At 39.5% G+C, this 20,840-nt stretch overlaps 1 protein-coding gene across 1 annotated transcript; it reads right to left on the reverse strand.

The window, feature by feature from the left end:
- Positions 1-219: 219 nt before the first annotated feature.
- Positions 220-7,165, reverse strand: LOC120500899 (transmembrane protein 184C). The gene is made up of 8 exons (XM_039706394.1): positions 6,833-7,165; positions 4,960-5,090; positions 4,826-4,862; positions 3,927-4,132; positions 2,942-3,016; positions 2,086-2,179; positions 1,071-1,183; positions 220-388 (listed from the first exon to the last, which is right to left on the reverse strand). Exons 1-8 carry the CDS (start codon positions 6,947-6,949, stop codon positions 235-237), a joined length of 927 nt encoding a protein of 308 aa, XP_039562328.1. The 5' UTR covers positions 6,950-7,165; the 3' UTR covers positions 220-234.
- Between the last annotated feature and the right edge of the window lie 13,675 nt (positions 7,166-20,840).

Below are 20,840 nucleotides of genomic sequence, written 5' to 3' on the forward strand. Positions count from 1 at the left end.
TTAAACAGATAATTAAACAAGCAGCAGCTCTACAATGAATACCTGCAAGAAGAAATGCAAGGCCATCCAGACATATTTTACTGGGGCCCATTCCCTCTGCCATGGATATAGAAAGGTTAAGCATAAAACTCACATGGGCTCATTGGCTGAAACTTAGCCCAGCTTAGAATAAATCATTACTAATCAAGCCTGTGTTATTTCCTTGAGTATTTCCAAGTATTTCCCTGAGATCAGCTATGTCATCTTACATATAACAATTTCTCCCCAGAGATAACCATCTGCTCCTACCTGTAAGCCTGTAGCCACAGCTTCCACACTTTGCCAATCCCAGGTGTGTTTCTCAGAAATAACACCAACTTTCACCAGCAATGCAATGAGCACAGCCTGCCTATAAAAAGAATTTATTGCAAGAAGTATTTGTGTTAGAATTGTAACAGTAGTGCCAAAAATCTGCAAGCAAATCTGGTCAAATGTATACATAGGAAGAACTTAAAAAAAAACCTTTTCTGTTTATATACTTAGATTTTAAGAGGAGGAAACAAACTTAACAAGAGATGTCATTCATCCCTGACCCTAAAGACCAAAGAACAGAGAACTAAAGAAGAGTTTGTTGCTCCAGTTAGTCATTAGAACAAGTTCCTTCTCTTTCAGGATGTTGCTGTAGCTCAGAGAGTAATGCTCTGATAGTCAAATACACTCCCTCATTAGCAGCTAAGTGTGAGCAATGCTCAAACAGCAATTTTTATTTAACTTACAGTAACTTATTTTGAAAAAGTATTTTTTTTACTTTTAAAAGGAAAAAATAAATAGTTTTGAAATAACTGCAATTAAAGATTCTAAAATAAGTTATGTTCCTGAGAATCACCTAACAAAAGACAAAGTCTAAAAAATAATCTTAAGTGAACAAGACTGCTCTCTCCAACACAGTAGTATCCTTTCCCCTCACTGCAGCTCACTAAGATTATGGGTAGACATTTTAAGCCCTCCAACTTCAGTAAAAAATCCAGCCTTTTTAGCTCTTTTATGATCTGCCCTGAGAGCAAGAACTAACAAGTAAAAAATCCACTTACCAGAAAGAAACAAAAACTACCATCTTCACACAAAGGAACTTGCCAACAGGCTGGATAGGGTTCAGTTCCTCACGCAGTACTTTATAAAACAGCACCAGACAATACATGGCAAACTGACAAGGAAAAGGAAATTAATGAAAGCTTTCAAATCCATGTTTATTTTGTGAGGGAGTTGTGTTACACCATCTATACAGTTAAAATATGTATATAGCATGAGATAAAATGCTACCCGTTTTTTTTTTTTTAAGAGTTTTAAAACACTTTTTTTTTAATTCCTGGAATTCCAATCATTTCAACCAGGACACAGAAGTTTGTGCTGCTGTTGGGACTGCTGTCACAGCAGAAATCAATTACAGCTCCTTCTGTGACAGTCACCCATCGAATAGGGGTGGCAGCAAGAGGAGGACAGAATTTCCAAGTGATCCCAGTTGTTACACTGTTCTGACTCCTGCTGCTGTTGCCAGGAGAAGTAAAAGCAATCCATGGACTCCAAAATGAAACTCTCAATTTTAGGGGCTGACATCTTACCCTGACATTACCTGACAGCTAACCCAACAAAAAAAGGTGTTAGGTAGGCCAGACTCCTAGCACTGCACACACCATTTTCATTTTTTTCCTGTGAATGTTACCACCATTCTTAACACAGAACTTTTAACATATTGATTCTTTGTATGAGTGCTGGGAGGAAGCTCTGGGGGCAAGTGGAGTCATCTCTTACCAGAGAGGGGCAGCTCTAATGCCTGGGCCATACCACCTGACCCATCAAATAATTTGGGGTAGAAAGGTGCTTACTTTATGGAGCTTCATAGTAAAAACAACAAAGTTTTAGATGATCTGGTTTTCCAGTGTTTTTCACACATAATATTTAACAGACAGCAATTTTGACTCAAAACAGAAAATATTCTACCTGTAAGAATTACCAGACATTTACACAATCACTGCCAACAGTTCACATAGAAGATTCACATATTACTGATGAATTCCAAGAGCAGAAAGATGTACTCCTGATACTCACTAGCTGTGACATGTTGTTAAGTATAACTAGGTAAGTCCATGCATTGTTGAAGCTGAAGTTTCCTTCATCATACACTCCCACCAGTTCACAAATTCTGAAAGAATTTTTAGAATTAATCACTGTGGAGTAACAGATCACTTCTCTCAAGTGCTACATCTTCACTACAACAATCAATCCTTACAATTCAAAACCTCTTCTGGTACTCACATAAAGGCACTGTGGGCCTGCACAAGAATCAGTTTCCAACAGCACATTTATATATATATAAAATAGAAATATTTATATGGATATTCATTGTGAGTAGCAAATTTTTTTTCACAGTACCACAGAATTAACAGTAATGACCATCAATGCAAAGCTAATGAAATTAAGCTTTCAGCATCATCATGCCTGACTGCCTACTGTTCCTTTACAAACACAGGCTGTAGGATATGAAGGCACGCAGTCAAGCTTGTCACATGTGAAGTTTAAAAAAATTTAGAAGTTACACGAAACCTGCCTTTAAAAATTCTCAGTTGTTGAAGTCAATGAAAAAACGGGAGGAGGAATAAAGTATCTAAAAATTAAGAGATCATAAAAAATGTTTTCCCACCCCAACAGTACTTCACATTCTATCCCACTGATTACAGAAGCTGGCATTAAGTATTTATGATTTCAATTCTGCAAATAGTCATTTGCTATAGAAAAGCCATAAAGAAATCATAAGTTGATTCAAATTGTTGGGACCCATTTAGCATGCAACATGAGTCTGCTTTCAAACTGCCTTGATCCAATACAAAGGGCATGAAAATTCTTTCCAGTGTAACTCAAAATCATATCCTGAAGATCAATATTAATTATTTATCAGTGTACTTACAAAGCAATAATGGTAGTAAATGGTCTGACAACAGTGTACTGCAAAACACCCAGTTTACATCTAAATAATAAAACTCTGAAAGAGAAACACAAAATTCATTGTACAAGGATTTAAATACAATTCTGGATGATTGATATTCTCAGTAGATTTACTAAGGTAAATTTTAATTGTATGGTAATTTGAACTTCTATATCCAGGACTTAAGATGTTGCATCATATGGTGTGTGTACACAAAATACACAGAAGAGCTGGATTTTTACAGACACATTACAGGAAATATTCAATGATTCACTTATTTTAGTCATGAAAAGCTTCTGGCTGGGCTAAACAAAGAGAATGCAATTTTTGCTGGGTTTGAAGATGTAAGAAAAACTATGTATAAATATAAGAGACTTAAAAATCATAATAATTTCCCTAAACACTTAAGAGAACCAAAGCTCTTTGCCCAGTATGGCAAACTGTATAAAGAAGCTGTGACTGTATAAAGAAGCTGAAGCCCACCTTCCCTTCCCCTCACCCCAAACAGCTTTATCAAAACAAAAATCAAAATCTCCTGAGAGAGATATTTTATCAGTGAAGCATTCAGAAATAAACAGTTTAGATGCATAAGGCCTTTCACCCTTCACCTGAAGTAAAAACATCAGGCTACTCAGTCTACTCCAAATTCCACATGAGATTTTTGGCAAATAGCAAAATAAGCAAATTCCAGGAGACCTTGTTTTAGTATTTTTGAAAAATAAGAAAGTTTCCTTCAGCACTCCCTGAGTCAATGCATGTTAGTAACTAAGTCCAGTTCACAGGATGTTTTATAGCTTGACTGGCACTCATCCACAGCTGCTTTCAGCAGAGGCTCACAGCTGATCAAACACACACAAACCATAAACTCACTCCATCAAGCAGCAAATGTTACGCTGCTAAATATGAAAACAAAATGTTTGGATCTGCCTACACAGCCTAAATCTTGAAGATGTCATGATATACTCACTCTCCCATAGCCCACGACGGACAGCAACAGAGAGGGGGCAGATGTCTCTGCTGATCTTTCGCTTCTATTATTAACACGAGGTTTGGGTACCGGTTGGTTAAGTAATTTGAAAGAAAAACCATAAAGTTATAGATGACATAAGCTTCATAGCATTCTCGACATGTATCCACATATATTGCAATCTTGGGGTATTTCAAAGCTATCCACTGCAAGAAGAGAGGTACACAAAAGGTTATGTGCGAGAAAGACAACACTGGTTCAGCAAGCTCTTGAGCCAGCAGGCACTGATCAACAGGGCTGGGGGCACTGGGCTAAGGGGAGAGCAGTGCTACAGCTACAAAATCACACACACAGCTGAGTTTCAGACCAAAACTGGATTTTTTATTTGTAGTGAAACTGTGGTTATGGATCAACTGTCAGAGTTCTCAGTTTCTGACTATCACAATGCTGTTGTACTGCACCAAGGATGTTATCCTTTGTCCCCTGAACCAAAAAGGAATCATTTTAGCACTAACCATAACTCAGGAAAGAATTCTAGTAGTAAGCCTAACTTGGGTAAGGAAGGCACAGCACTGAATTTTGAGGCAGTTCTTGGATCAGCCCTTCCACTTCTGCTGTTAAGATGGAAGGGCCAAAAGCAAGCTCCTGTCATACCCCCTTCCACATCCATCACAAAGGATACCCAAGTACAGGGTTAAGAAAGATTATCAAAAGCAACCCCAAATCTCCAGAAGAAGAATGTGGTATGACTAGAACTATGCTTCTGACATAAACAGGAATGCCCAGTAGTTTCCAGGACTACCCCCTCCATGCAGCACAGTTTCTGCCTGGCACTGTTTTCCCTCACACCCACAACAAACAGAATTTGATTGAGCTGGTAACAGTAAGAGAACACTTACACTGTCTAAACTGTAAATCGGCACCATCCACAGAATCCTGTTACAACAATAAAAGAACATTTCAGGTTACTTGAAGTATTTTTAGCCTGAGTTAAATACAATATTTGTAGCATAGGTAAAACATGAAATATTACCTTATTATTGGTTTCTGTAGCTCAGGTTGAGTATAATGGACTAAGTGTTGTAGTATCCCCCAGAGAGATATTGGAATAGTCATTAGCAGAAATATCCCAGCAATAAACCATGCCTTGGTATGAATTCCAACCTTGCAAGATCAAAGTTTCAGTCTTAATACCATCAAGTTATTACAAGTACACAAAACATTCCACAAAAGCAGAGTAATGCCCAGTACTTAATTTACTGAAACCCAAAACAGATTCCTTGTTTTACGTATGGAACTTGTCTTGATTCAGTGCTGCATTATAAAGTTTATGAAAACTTGTGGATTTGAAGTCTTTTTAGCTTTAAAATCAAGTTCCAAATAGTAATCAATTAGTTTTCATTTAACAAACTGAAATAGATATGCATGTAGATACATAAAACCTCAATGTCTGCTAAAACACAGGGTTGAAATTTTAAACCAAAGCTCTCTGAAAAGCAACTAATAATCCTAAATACCCAAACCTGAGAAACATAGGAGACTCTTCTCAGTTTCCTTTGATGAGAATCATTTCTCTGATCCCCTACTTTACATCGACATCCCATTTCTCCTGTTGTTTTCTAGTTTTACTTCTGATCAGTTTCTCTACAAGTATCAGACTTAGATATAAACATCTGTTATGCTGAACATGCATTATGCATCAGGAGTTCAAACCTGTAAATGTTAAACACAGTCAAGACAGATCTTACTGTCATTAAGTCCTGAAAATTACACCCTGAAAAAGCCTACCTCCAGGGCCTCTACCACATTGAACAATGCAGATATTTTAAGGTTAAAATTTTACTTTTTGCTAGAGAAGCGATGTGATCACGTGTGTGTAATTCACACACCACAGTTACAGTACCACCAGCATGAAAGAGGAGCTTCTCTACCCACAGAGATGTTCTATTAAATTCTCCCAAAACAGACAGAAATACCTCTGTGAATGCCAGCATGAGAACTAAGTTTCAAAATCTGTGTTCTGGGATGAACTTATGGAGAGAGCCAGACTCTTCTTGGTGGTGCCCAGCAATAGGATAAGAGGCAATGGGCAGAAACTGATGGCCAGGAAGCTTCACCTGACCATGAAGAAGAACTCCTTTACTGTGCAGGGACCGTGCACTGGGACAGATCACTCACACATCTAGTGAGGGAGGGGAGTCTCCCCTGCTGAACATATTCAAGAACAGTCTGGACACAATCCTGTGCCATGTGCAGGGATGACCCTGCTTGGGCAGGGAGGCTGGACCAGGTGATCCACTGTGGTCCCCTCCAACCTGACCCAAACTTGTCACTCTGAGACTCTTGGCTGACGTGAATTTCTTCAGAATTGTACCAGCTGTTCAAACACCAACTATTATGGAAACAGAAGGGGAAAGAAACACTGCCCTGCTCCTCTGAAGTTCACTAGGGCTTCAGCAGCAGGACAAATGAGCCCAGCAGCACCATGGCACTTCTCCAGCCTGTCCTTTCAGGGAATGCGTCAGGCTGGATGGAACCACAGTGGATCATCTGGTCCAACCTCCCTGCCCAAGCAGAGTCACAGGATTGTGTCCAGATGGTTCTTGAATATGTTCTGCAGGGGAGACTCCACAGTCTCTCTGGGCTATCAGTTCCAGTGTGTGGTCTCTGCACAGCAAAGAAGTTCTTCCTCATATTCAGGTGCAACTTCCTGGGCATCAGTTTCTGCTGTTGCCTCTTGTCCTATTGCTGGGCACCACCGAGCAGATCCTGGATGCATCCTCCCGGCACCGGTGATTTCGATACTTTTATACTTTTATACTTTCCCCACGAGCTAACACATCTCCCCGCCGCCCCCCGCCCGGGGCCGAGCCCGCTGCCAGCGGCCCCCCGGCCGCGCCCCTCACCTCCAGCTTCTGCAGCTCCCACACGCAGAGCGGCACCACCACCAGCAGCCCCACGATGTAGAGCAGCACCACGAGCGGCCGGATCCATCGCCGCCAGTTCCCGCAGGTGCACGGCATGGCCGCGGCAACGCCGCCGGCGCTGCCCGCACCGACCTCAGCGGGCCGGCAGCCCCTGCGGAGCGCGCATCACCGGCGGGGCCGCCGCCTGGGCTCCGTGCCTGGGCTCGGTATCCCGGTCGCGCCCCGTATCCCGGCTCGGCCCGGTCCCGCCCCGGCGCTCCCGGCCCTGCCCTGCCCTGCCCCGCTCACGCCCCCACGGCGCTTCCGCCCGGCGCCGCTTCCGGCTGCCCCGCCCCGGTGGCCCCTCTGATTGGCTCCGCGCGCTGCCCATCACCTCCGCCCCGCCCACCGGGGGGAGCGGAGGGTTGGTGTGTTCCAGCCGCACCCCCCGCCCGCCGGCTGTGGGCTGTGCCGCCTTCCCGGAGCGGCTGGAGCCGGGGAATGCGCGGGAATGGCCGCCGAGCCGGCTAAAGCGGAGCCGGCTAAAGCGGAGCCGGCTAAAGCGGAGCCGGCTAAAGCGGAGCCGGCTAACCCAGGGCCGGCTAACCCAGGGCCGGCTAACCCAGAGCGGCTGCTCCAGCTGCCCCGAGCGGCGCCTGGCCGGGAGCCGCCCGCGGCGCGCAGTGCCCGCGGAGCCGCGCCTCACGGTGCCAGCATTGCCACACAGCCGGGACGGGAAAGCTCCCGCGGGCGCACCAATACTGCAACAGCGCAGTAATTGCGAAATAATGCGAAATAGGTGTTAAACTTCAAGTGTCGGAGTTTGTTTCCTTTGCTTTGGAAGTGCCGTGTAAAGGCTGCTGAGTTGCCAGCCCGTAGTGGTCAGTGGCAAACACGGGCCCTCGGGTGATAGCGCTGCCTGATGTCCGAAGAACTGCAGCTCCCTGCCAGGAGGCAAATGCAGGTTTTACTGCATTTTGTGGTGTCACTAAAACGTGCTGGAGGAATCCCCATGAATGAAGAGGTGCTGAGGAGCAGGACCTGTTATTCCTGTTGTAGTTGACATCCAAGAGAAGGGGGCAGTTCCCCAGGCGTTGTCTGTGAGGGGCTGTCAGTGAGCAGCACTGCGTGGCGCTGATTCCATCTCCAGAACACACATACTCCTCCTGGCTTTCAGCCAGAAGCTACTTGTGAAATATTGGTAAAAACCAAATGGACAGAGTTCACTAACTCTAGGGCTTCTAATAGAGCAAGAGTAACAAAGCTACTGCCCAGAATTTGCAGGTAACAGCTGTATTAGCAGCATTCCCTGCTACTGGAAAGACTGATGTGAATTATTGTTGGTGTCAGTCATTATGTACATTCTGCTCTCATGAATTTCAAATTTATTTAAAGGAGAGTTATGTCGAAATATAATAAACTGGGATTATGGAACTCTATTAAAAATTTACTAAATTAAAATGGCAAAGAAAATAGACTATAACTGTGGTTGGAAAATTATGTGGTATTTATTATTAATTAATTATATTTTTATTTGTTTGCCATTTGTTTCATAGGTTTCATCATTTTTTGTTCTTACTTTGTGTTAAGCAAGTGCAGATTCATGGTTATAACTGGGCTGTCCCTCTTGCCTGATCATAATTTCCCTGTGAGGTGGACAGTAAGGATTAATTCTCATACAGTGAAAAATGACAGATTTCCCCTCAATTATTGTGGTCTTACTGTCAGCTCTTTGATATCCAACAGCAAACACCTGATCAGTCTACTTTCCTCTCTGGTGCTTACTCACACCACCCACCTTTCCAAGGCATTTTTATTTCATTTTATTAAAACTGAATGAGATGTAAAAACTCATGTAAGAACAGATGTAAGAACTCGTTTTCTTTTTTCCTTTCCATCATTGTCACCAGTCAGAAGAAATTGATCTTTGTTAGGGAAATGCTGCCACCACATTCAGATTACTTCCTTGTTTCTTTTGGGGGTGAACATGGAAGGGAGTGACTGGGTTTTGGATCTAGAAGCATCTGTAAGCAGTGGTTTGGGTGGTAACTTTAGATGCAGCTTCTCTGTTTTCTTGGTCACTCAGATTTGTGCATGTTAATTGGCTGGGGACTTTTTAGCTGCCTCCTTTCAAACCTCAACCATTTGGATTATGGCATTCGTGGGAATAAGATTGCTGCCATATAATATGACAAATATGGTGGGAAAAGTTGCTGCTCAGCACCTCTGCAATAAAATTTTTCAGCCCTGACAAAGATTATAGAAATCCCTCCCATACCCCACCATCTGTGAAGAAAGAAAACTGTCATGTGGACCATGATCAGAGGTCCCTTCCAACTAAAAATGCTTTCATTAAGCATAAAAATGTATTTATTTATAGCAAATAGTATTAACTGAAGAGCACCTTTTCTCCTGTACCGTTGAGAAGTTAATAGCTTTTTACTGAGAATTCCTTATATTAACTGTTTTATTTACAGCAAGGATTCCTGAACACTGATATGGAAATTATTCCAGAAAATAATCTCTACTTCTGGTAGAGAAGTGGGCAGTGTCATTGCTTAGGCTGTAGCTGCTGTAACAGCCACTGTCAATGCTCATTTAGGAAATGTTTGGGGACTGACAAAAACCCCTCTGTTACCTCTCACCTTGCAACTACAGCTTTGAAACACGGCGTATGTACCCAGCTGGGGTTGCTAACAAAGCTCAGAGTGCTGCAGCCTCTCCCTTCTTTCACTCCCTTCTCAGGAGGGAATTTTGAGACCTGCACAGCGTTGGAGGGAATGGTGGATTCGCCTGTAGGTGGGGCACAGGCACTATTCCTGGGCAGCTTTTCCTCTCAGCCAAATTAAGACGTTAGCACTGGAACGTGAGTCAGGCAGCAGAAGACCATGAACTAAAAAATGGGGATCCTTTTCACTGACTTCTGATTTCGGAGCCTTTGGAAAAGCCACATAATAGTAGCAGAAAATCTTTTTCTCTCATATAATGATTTTAAACACTTTAACCATAAACAAAGAAACCAAAAATTTATCAGGTGATAAAATTGCCCTGGAACAACTGAAACTGATTCAAGAAGGGGGAAGAAATATGTGAATCTGAGCATAGAATGGTCACTGCCTTCCTTCCTTCATGGTATCAGGTTCTGTAGCAGAAGTGTGCTGCCTGCTGATTATTGCAGATATTCAGCAGACAAATGATAGAATGGAATAGAATAGAATAGAATAGAATAGAATAGAATAGAATAGAATAGAATAGAATAGAATAGAATAGAATAATTTTAGGTGGAAGGGACCTACAACAATCATCTCTTTGACAACTTCAGTGCTGACCAAAAGTTAAAATATTTTATTAAAGGCCTTGTCCAGACACTTGTGAAATACTGATGGGCCTGGGGCATCGATCAACTGACCAGGAATCCTGTTCCAGTGTTTCACTCCTCTCTTGGTGAAGAAATGCTTCCTGATGTCCAGTCTAAACCTGCCCTGATGCAGCTTTGAACCATTCCCAGCTGTCATATCCCTGGATGCCTGGGAGAATAAATCAGCACATCCCTTTCTACTTCCCCTCTTCAGGAAACTTTAGAGATTAAAGGGTCACCCTTCAGCCTCTGTTTCTCTACACAGTCATGGGGTTCTTAAGTGCTCCTCATAAGGTGTCCCCCAAATCCCCTTTCACCAAATTTCAGCTTACAGAGCCTGTTAAAGATACAGCACTGCATTCACAGGCCTGCTTCTTTAAAAGACACACAGGTCACCTCATCTTTCCTATGGAAAATACATGTTATAAACATGACAATACCAGAGAGTGAGAAATATGCTGAAAGGGTTTGCAGCTATGCAAAATTGTGAACTTACCTGGGAGAAAATATCTTGAATATTTGCCATGCCCATGTCCCCTACTTCACAACCCTTCTCATATGAAGTCATTAAAAATCTGTAAATGGGACTATTACAAAACGTGACAGAGTTAAACAGCATTTGCTTTCCATTTTCTCTTGATTTTTGTCTGGTTCAACAGACAGCTCTCTGATTGTACTGCATGCTTGACTGGCAAAGCCACTCATTAAAAAGCTGTAATAGATGCATTTTTGATGAGTAAATATATAGTTTTATTGATTAGTTATTATTTAGCCTAGTACTTAGTAATATGCACATATTACTGAGCTCATATTTGCCAGGTAAATCTGCCCCTATGAAACTAAAGTTGTTTTTTCCTATTGGCAAATGAAAACAAAAGAACAAACTACACTACCGTTCGTTGCCTAAAATTGGTTAAAATTATGCATATTCAGAAGCACGTTTTTGCTTAAAAGATACATGGAACCAATTGTAAAGTCTTCTGTGTTCCTGAATTATCTCAATTTTATTAATTGGCACACACTTCCAAAATCCTGACTTCATTATTTGTTATTCCATATAGGGAAGGAAGAAAAGTGCATGCACTGAAGGATGTCACAAGAGTATTTATGCAGCTATGACTGAAGTGTAGTTTAAAAGCCATGGAATAGTGTGAGTACCCACTAGGATGTGCTGTTGGCCTAAAATTGAAGCCTCGGTATTTAAGAAACTGAAATTTCGAAATTCTTAAGTATGATGCATACATAATCCCTGTAGTATTCTCATCTGGAGGTTTCAGAGAAGTACAAAATACAGGCTTTTGTAAGAAAAGGCATGGGGTGGTTGAATGATAGGCAGGCAAATTTTCCTGTAGTGCAACTATCCTTAGCTAGCATACTTGAAGTGAGAGTTTCCCAAAGGAGTGTCAGAGCCATGACCATGTCAAATTTATTCAATATCTAACATTAGAACTTCTTCAGCTAGGAATTTTTTGGGGAAGGTGTGGTCCCTGTGCTAAGACATCCCGTGTATATCACACAGGCAATAAATGTAGCACCTTTACACACACAAAAAAATGAAATGTATTCTATAGTGAATTATTTGTAGTTTTGGTCTTTTTGCCTGTTGTGAGTGTAAACATGTATCAGACTGTTCAGCTAAGATTTGTGGAATTAAACTGCTATATTGTGTTACTGGGTGTAAAACAATGTACATTCATCAGGATGTGTAGTTCTGAAAACATATGATGGAAATATTTGATGCATCATTGCTAAGGCTTGTGGTTTGTCATTTTAGTAGTACTTACATTTATCAGTTTTGATACTTTAGCCTAGAAATGCTTTCCTATGTAAGAATTTTCAGCACTTGCAACTTTACAGTGGCCAACATACTGTTAAATTGTGTATATAGAAAGTGAATTGATAAGATGTGCAAGAGAACTTAGGGAAGGGTCATTTTGGACTGTTCAAACCTAGCATGTGATATGAAGACCTTGATAGCTGACAGTACTTTCATGCCAGCAACAGTTTTTGCAGGCATCCAGAATTTTGGAATTCCTTCAGCAACAAAAGGAGAAAGAATCTTCCTATTAATTTTCTTCTGGATTTTCCATCTTAAAAAACAAAGCCGGAACATAAAATGTCAAGGATTCCTAAAATACTTCAATGTCAGTGTAGTACAGACAGTGCTTCCAGTGGTAGTGATTAAGTGATCTAATGAGCCTTTTCTTCATTTTGAGTGATTGTCTAACTGATGCATCAGGCTGGCATAGTATTAAATACAGTCTTTCCAGTCATTCCTTTCTAACTCCAAACAAAAACTGAGTTTTACTGAAAGTGAGTTTTGGTCATGTTTTCTCAGTTCTTTACCCATCAGTGTTGCTAAAAGTGTACTAGAACTGAAAAGTTCTAGTAGACTGCTGCAAAACTGCTGCAAAGTTTTGTGTATAGTCTGAAAGATGCCAAATCTACAACATAAACCACTTGAAAAGAAAAAGGTCTCAGTCAATTAAAACTTGTCAACAGCACAACTATTCTGACTGAACAGCAAGATTTTTTTTCTCCTTCTGAGAGCCATGAACAAAGTTCTAGTCTGAGAGCCAGGAATTCCTCCATTCTCATTCGGATACTGACTCTGTTGTAGCCTATGGCAATTTATCACAATTTTTTGTGTATGTAAAATGGAAATATTTGCCCAGGGGCAATATGAAAATTAATTACTTTTTTTTTTTTTCCCCGAAAATCAACATTATGCAGATATTATGATTATTTCTGAGCTGTAGATTCTAATCTGGGATGAGGTCCAGAAAAGGTCATAAACAACTGATGCTCAAGTCAGGTAGAATTTAGATGCCCTGAGTCAAAATTGCTGTCCTGAAAATGTTTACACATCTGCCACAAAACCCTGGAAGTTCCTAAGGCTGAGTGGAATCACTGGCATTTTTTATTATGAGGTGCATTTTGTACTCCAGCAGTGCTTATTTGTGCTCTCAAAGGTACTTAAGACCTAATAAGACTGAGCAGCTTTGTAATTAACTCAGGCTAATGCCCAGTAGGTGTCCAGAAATTAGCCATTCCTCTACATGTCTCCCTGGAGAGTTCAATCCAGGAGGTGAGCTCTGAAAATGCTGGCCCCACAGTAGAAAAATATTTCCCTTCACACTGTAGCTCCGTGCTTAGTACAGACAGAAATGTGGGTGAGGTCCAGGTTCAATTCCCTTGTCTGTCCCAAAGGATCCAACTCCTCTTTGGACCATGCTTTAGTCCGCAGGCAGAAGATGTTTTGGAACGTAGGAAGGATTCTTTCCTCTTCAATTCCATTTTGCAAAGAAAATACTCACTAGTCACTGTCAGAGCTTCAGTCTTGCAGTTATGGCACTATTGGTGCAAAAGAGGAATTATTGTGAAAGTTTACAGAAAATAGAGAAATATTCAGTTCTGGAGAAGTACAAGAATACTTGTAGGAGCTGGGACTAGAACCTAGTGCTCTTAAGTGAGAGCCTGCTTATATTAGTCTGCTCTCTGTACCACATGATGACTTTGTGGGTGCACCAAATGAAAAAAATTTCCTCCATGCTCTGTGTAAATACCCTAACCTCTGGATTCAATTACAGAGATGAAAATCAGATGCTGTGATACTTGGCTGTGCAGTGTTTTGTCTCCTTCCAGATCTGTCCCAGGTTCAGGCATAGGAATCTGTCAAATATAGAAGGACCAGATTCTTCCTCCCTTTCTTGCCTTGTTTCTCTGTTTCTCTCCAGTCTTGTGGTCAGTCCTTAAAATTAACAGACGAGAAACATAGTCTGAGCCTGACATTTTTCTCCAGAAGTCAAAGAGAAAACTCCTTGTGATGTTCATTAAATTAGAAAAGGGCTCCAAGTATTAATGGAAGAAGATTTTTTGGAAAAGTTTCCTGTACAGTACCCATTACGTAAAACTCCTGCCTTTCTTCTCCAACTTCTCAAAACTGCTATGGCCACCAAGTCAATGCCTGCCTCAATACTTTAAAACAATGTAGCTAAAAAGCAGTTTTATAGTAATTTAAAATCAAATGCTCTGAGATGTTGTCTGTTAAGTGACTGAAAAGACAGCTAAAAAGCAGGGAAGAGAAAAATAAATAGGCTTTTCTTTCCAGAATACATGCATTCTTGTGCTTTATCCTTGCAGGGATATGTTTAGCAAACATATTTGTAACAGCTTGTGTCTATGATTAGGCAGTCATTGTGGCACAAATTTTGAAGACAGAGTTTTTACTTTTTGAGAAATGTTGGCATAAAGAAGCACAAAGAGTTGGAGATACAAATGGAGTTTAATCCCTGGCAACATGTAAACAGTGATGTGACTGAAAGAAAGTCTTCACAGTAAATACATTTCTAAACTTCTACAGATACATAGATGACTATTAGTGGAAAAAAAAAACAGTTTTTCAATAATCAATAAAAACCGTAAACCCAAATATTTTTGTTCTAAACCAGCATTTTTGCTTAAGTGTGATAATTGTAGAGGCTTTTTTTGCTGTGCTGCACCATAGAAAAATCCATGAAACAGACTGAAACCCCCTGAACTGGGCCCCTGGAAAAAAAAAAAAAAGGATCTTTTCCATATTTCAAAGTGGCTTTTTAGGCCTCTCGAGTCTTTCTGGCACATCATTCTCAGACCCTTATGGACTGGGATGCTGCCAAATAGCTTTTTTCCCACAAAACTTTAATAAACTTGGAGTGCTGGACAGAAGAGTAGTGCAATTCCCAAAGAGAGATTTCACTACAGGATTCCAAAATGTGTACAATATAGAAGCTACCCTCTGAATGAACCCAGCAATACTTTTCCTTGGATTTCTTACAAATATAAGAAATGCAGTTCTGGGTCTTACACTGATTTAGCGTTTTGCTTTTTTCTTACCACCAATATGAGTCCTAGCACTGTTTTGTAAATTAGACGTGCTGGTTCTAATGTAAGGATACTTTGATTTTGCCAGACATGAAGCCATACTTTTATTTACCTACAACCACATGAAAATACTTCCAACTGCAAAGTGTTTGGGCACAGAAGAAGAAATTTACAGGAGGTGACAAAGAAAGAACTACAGCAAAAATATTCCCATTAGTCACATCAGATTCCTAGTCAGTGCTACAGCTGCTACTCCAGTTGTGGGCAAGAACACTGAACCTGATTGTTTCAGTTAATTTATAGAGTGTTTATACATCAATACACATCGATCATTTATGCAGCAGGGGATCATTATCACGAGCTTGGTCCTGTTTTCTGAGCCAGCATTCCCAGGTGCATGTGAGCACTCCTGTGGACTTGGCTGGAGGTCGCTTGCACATAATTCAGAAAAAAAAAATTAGTCAAATGGCTAATTCAGTTCTGAAAGACACTCTGGCAGTATCTGAAAGAAGACATTGACTCACCTTGTAATTTTCTGGTCCTTACCCTCTTCACTCAGGCAAAGCTTCCACGGACCTCCAAGAACACAGTTTAGCCTGTAAAGCAGCAGTTAATTCCATTTCAGTGTGAGCTTTGCTAGAGTGAAGAGAACGTAATTACTTAGCCCCAAAACATAAATTCATGGAGGAATACCCATAATTTAGCCAAAATGTACTGATTCTCACTTCAGTTTGGTGGAGGTTTGGGCACTCTACCAGGGAAGTGTTGCTGTGTCTTATACTGTCCTTGCACCCTTCTCTAGGGCCTGTTTTGGATCCTCATGGGTGACAGAATATCTGCTTTAGGTTTTTAGATCCTTTTCATCATTAGCAGAGAGACAGCTCATGAATGTACAAAACAGAGCTGGTCAGGAATGTGTTAATTTAACATGGATAGTTTTAAACTAATCTATTTTTATAGCATGAATTTTTTCCTGTATTACTTTTACTGTTGAAGGGCCTCTCAAGAAATAGGCTTGTTCACTCGCTAAACTGTATGCTACCAAAACAGAATGTTTTAAATCACAGTTGTGCAGTCTGAATGCAATTATTTCACATATAATCACACTATAGTCACAAATTAAATCCTTGCCTTGTAACACTTAATATCTCCATGTATTAATTCCAAACCACTTCTCCTTCTTGATGCCATATTTCAATTGCAAACACATCACTTACTTGGTGAGCACAGTCACCTGGAGGTCTGTTTCCATGATTCCATCTTCCCATTAGAGAGCAGCTTCTGATTATCTTTTATACATGCATTCTTATAATTTTCTACAAATTGATGCCATTTATCTCCTGTCTATTTTTATCTTTTTTAAGCTTTAATATGTTCTATTATGTTATTATAAAATTAAATTGATTTACTTACTTGTTTATAGCAAAACCTTTATCTTCTATATCCCTTTGGGTTTTGGTTTTTTTTTAAGTAATACTTAAAAGGTGTCAGACTGATTGTCCTAAAACATAAATTCTCCAGCTATTCTGGATCATGAACAATAAAGAAAGACCTGTAAACTGTTAAATTTCACACATTTCTTTATTAATACACTTCAAATTTGACTTGAAAGGGCTTTTTAAAGCAGTGTTTATATTAGTGAAATTTCTAATGCAACACTCCTTCCACTCCACAGATATAAACTAATAGTTTAGATTTGGGATTTCCTTCCTTTTCTTGTAAGTATGCAGTTTTGGGACATAAAGCTAGTTTGTGTTAGATTCTTCCTAAAGGATACATTTTTTAATTGGAGTCCTGAAGAAGCTTTGTGTTCTGGAACTTTGTTTTTTTCTTAAAATTCATAATGCAAATCATGACTGCCAAAGCTACACTTGATCTATTTCTGAATCAATTCATTTGGGAACCTGTAACCATGAATTTAATGTTTGCTGTGCTGCTGAGCAAAGTTTGGGTTCTCTACGCCGAGAGAGAGTATGTGTCTGCATACTGGGATTAAAAATACTGAATCTAGATTAAAATTACGTTGGCTGTATCTCTTTCTATCTGTAGTTAGACAGCTCTGAAACAAATCTATTGCAAATTAGGCATCAAAATCTTCTATACTATGTGCATCTAAAAGTTTAAAATGCTGTTTATTACTCTTTATTTAGTGTAAAGGCTGCATAAAACCTTTTTCTTCCTTGATTGATTATGATTCTGAAGAATCTTTGAGAGAAAAGACATGGAAAATTGACAGAAAGCTAGTCCTAATGGTAGAAAACTCGTTTCAATGCAATCTTGTAGCCATGATATTTTATGAAAAACCCTTTGCTAAGATTTTTCTCCTATTCTAGCTGAGAAGCCTCAGAAAAGAAATGTAAACAATTAACTATCTGCTGCTGTGGAATGCAACAGGTGCATCTGTGACTGGGGCGTGTTGGTTGTTTCTAATTAATGGTCAATCACAGTCAGCTGGCTTGGACTCTCTGAGAGTCACAAGCTTTTCTTTTCATTCCTCTCCTGTCCTTTCTAGCCTTCTGATGGATCTTTTATCTCTATTCTTTTAGTGTAGTTTTTAGTATAGTATTTTAGTATAATATATATAATAATATAATAAATCAGCCTTCTGAAACATGGAGTCAGAATTCTTGTCTCTCCACTCGTCCCAGGAGCCCCTGTCAGCTTAACCATACAATCTTTAATTGGTTTCCCCTAGTTAATTTCTCACTCATTCCTCTCCTGTCCTTTCTGGCCTTCTGATGGCTCTTTTATCTCTGTTCTTTTAGTATAGTTTTTAGTATAGCATTTAATATAATATCTCTATTCTTTTAGTGTAGTTTTTAGTATAGTATTTTAGTATAATATATATAATAATATAATAAATCAGCCTTCTGAAACATGGAGTCAGAATTCTTGTCTCTTCACTCGTCCCAGGAGCCCCTGTCGGCTTAACCATACAATCTTTAATTGGTTTCCCCTAGTTAATTTCTCACTGTTTCCTGTAATCACCTACACTTAAACTGTCACATTTTGATCATCTCATCATCAGAAACTACCTGAACAATTCAAAGTATGTTCATATAGGAAATTTTTTTATAGGGCAGTAATACTTAAGGCCAGTTTTAGGCATGGATAACACTAAAATCTGAAGAAGTGGAAGCAGTCAAGAGTTGAGCACAAGTTAATTCATCCTGCTTTTTGGCAATGATAAGTCAACAATAAGAAAGGATCTCAGAGAGAGTGACAAGATAACAAAAAATATTTCAAGGGCAAAAGGTAGGCATCAAGTCATAGAAATTGGAATTTTCAACTTCCAGTTTCTTTAACTTATGCATTACATTATTTAGAAAAGGTTTCTCTTAACTTTGAATTTGCAGAGTTCTCAGGGTTCTGTAATTTGGATAAGGAAAATTAGTTAACACTGAAAATGTCTTACAGATTACTGCTCACCATAAAGTTGCATTTTTCATGTTCCATAAAATTGTTATGCAGCCTATGTTGCCCTGGGTTTGCAGAGCATAGTTTTGAAAAAAAAAAATTAAAGTATTTATACAACAGGCAGTTAAAGCAGCATTTGGAATAGATTTTCAGCCCCCTGGTGAGCTCAAAATTGTTCTTGAGTTGTATTGTTTGTTTATTTGGGTTGGTCACTCTTTTCCATTTTCCATCTTGGCACCTACTGTAACAAATTTTTGCTAACACGTCTGGAACTGTTAACCAGTTCCATGGGTACCATGGTGAGTCAAAGTAGCCTCACTTGAACTAAGACATAAGCAGTATTTTAAATTAGGTGTCTGTGTTCAGTTTTGAGACTCAACATGCAAAAAAATAATCCATTATTACCAAGTGGATCTTTACAAAGAAGTGTGTCAGGTTGGCTTAGTTAGAGAGTGCTCCTTTTCTTGTGACATCTAATTATTTTTCATGTAGTACATTTCCCATATTATTTTACTTGATTGTTGGTTTGTTGGTTTTTTTTTGCATACAGAGCAATGTTTATGAAATCTCATCCCTGTGGCAAAAAAACTGCAAAGTGGAAATGGCTGTACATGAGAGTTCTCATACAGTGTTTAGTTAGAGCACTCTGTTTTCCCAAAGCTTAGAAAACACATCCCTAGAACAGCTAAATATGTAATCAGGACATGATATTATCTGAAAAGAGGCAGATCCCAAAGGCCTGCATATCAGGAGAATTGTAAGGGTTTTCACTTTGACTCAGCAGTGTAAGCTCCCACAGAGATATTTTTGTACATATGGAATTCTTCAGGAATACAGTGTGCTACATCCCCTGCAGTAATAAATATTGATCCATGGTCCTTCTGACGTAGGATCACTACATTTTTGAGACATATGTGCTCATGCTATAATATGTCCACATTGATTTCAGTGTGGGCCAGAATAGGTTCAGTAAAAGTGATCTGCATAATTGCAGCAGGCATGTCAGGGATACATAGTGTGAGGATATTCCAGCCAATGGTACTTTCCCAATATTTGCCTGGACAGGGAGGAGGACACAGCAATAAGAACATTGGTGTAGATTATTCCATTGACATCTGTGCAATAATTGGTTTAAATAATAGTCACATCTTGGAGGAAGGACAGGCTCAGGACAATACTCTGGATTTTCAGAATATCAGTATTCTACAATGAGGATTGCTCCTTGCAAGTAGACAATATTCCTTTTCTTCTATTCTGTCTCTGTTGGTGGAGTAGTGTGAGGGGAGAACTCACACTACTCTGACTTCATTTATTAAACATTTATTTATTAAAAAAAGACTTTATGGGAAACAAAGTGTCCTGAGGTTTTTTGTTTGAGGCTTCCCGACCAGAGTATATTTCAGAGATGATAATTTCATTATTATTCATCCAAGCCCCACAGAATCTTTTACTTCTTTCCTGCTTAGCTGTAGTGGGCTTAGTCATGTTGCCACAGTTACCATTGCAATGGGCTCCATCACAAATTCTGACTGAAATCCCAGTCCTACTGAAGTTAGTAGGTTCAGCATTTTATCCCAAGTTATTTATCCCTTGCCATTACTTTATTGTCTGGTTTTAATTTTGGTTGAGGTCTTATACTGCTGAAGTAAATGGAAGAGAAGTTTTGTTTGGGCGGGGAATTACTATTAATAATGGACTTTGTATGGCAGAACAACCATTGTTTAATGTTCTGCCAAGCAAATTCTCAAATGATATGTATATACATATATACACAAATGATCATTAAAAGGAACTAAATTCAACACTGTATTCCTTGATTTTGGAGTAGTCCTTGGTATTGCTGTTGTTGCAGTTCATTTGTGGTACAGGAAAGCCAGAACATGCTGGATATTATGAAAAAATATTAGTCAAAGATTTTTGTGCAGTTCAAGAAGGCAAACTCAGTAAGCATCTCCCTTTCTTCACAATTAACTCTGAGTGTGAGATGTGTCTTGAAACTAATACTTTAGAGGAACATTGCAGGGAAATCAAAGAATCTTGCATTAGAGAGTTATGTCTTCCTACTCCCCAGAATTTACATGTATTTTATATAATGGAGCATGAAGATTTATTGCTCTTACAGTATTTTATTCCAGCTCATGAAATGTGGAGTTTCTCGTTATTCTTGTTATCACCTGCTCTTTCCTGAATTTGCAAAAGTGGTATGGTTTCTTCTTTATCTATTAAAAAATCAATGTATTTTCCACTAGTAGTACAGAGCTGTAGTAATTTGTCCCAAGAGTACTCTCCTAATGGTAGTTTGGTTTAATTGTGCTTCCATATTGGAATATACTGTGTATATATATATCTGGAGATGAATGCTTTGTTAAC

Source organism: Passer montanus, unplaced genomic scaffold, assembly GCF_014805655.1.
Source record: "Passer montanus isolate IOZ18808 unplaced genomic scaffold, ASM1480565v1 scaffold191, whole genome shotgun sequence".
In the NCBI taxonomy this organism is placed as follows: Eukaryota; Metazoa; Chordata; class Aves; order Passeriformes; family Passeridae; genus Passer; species Passer montanus.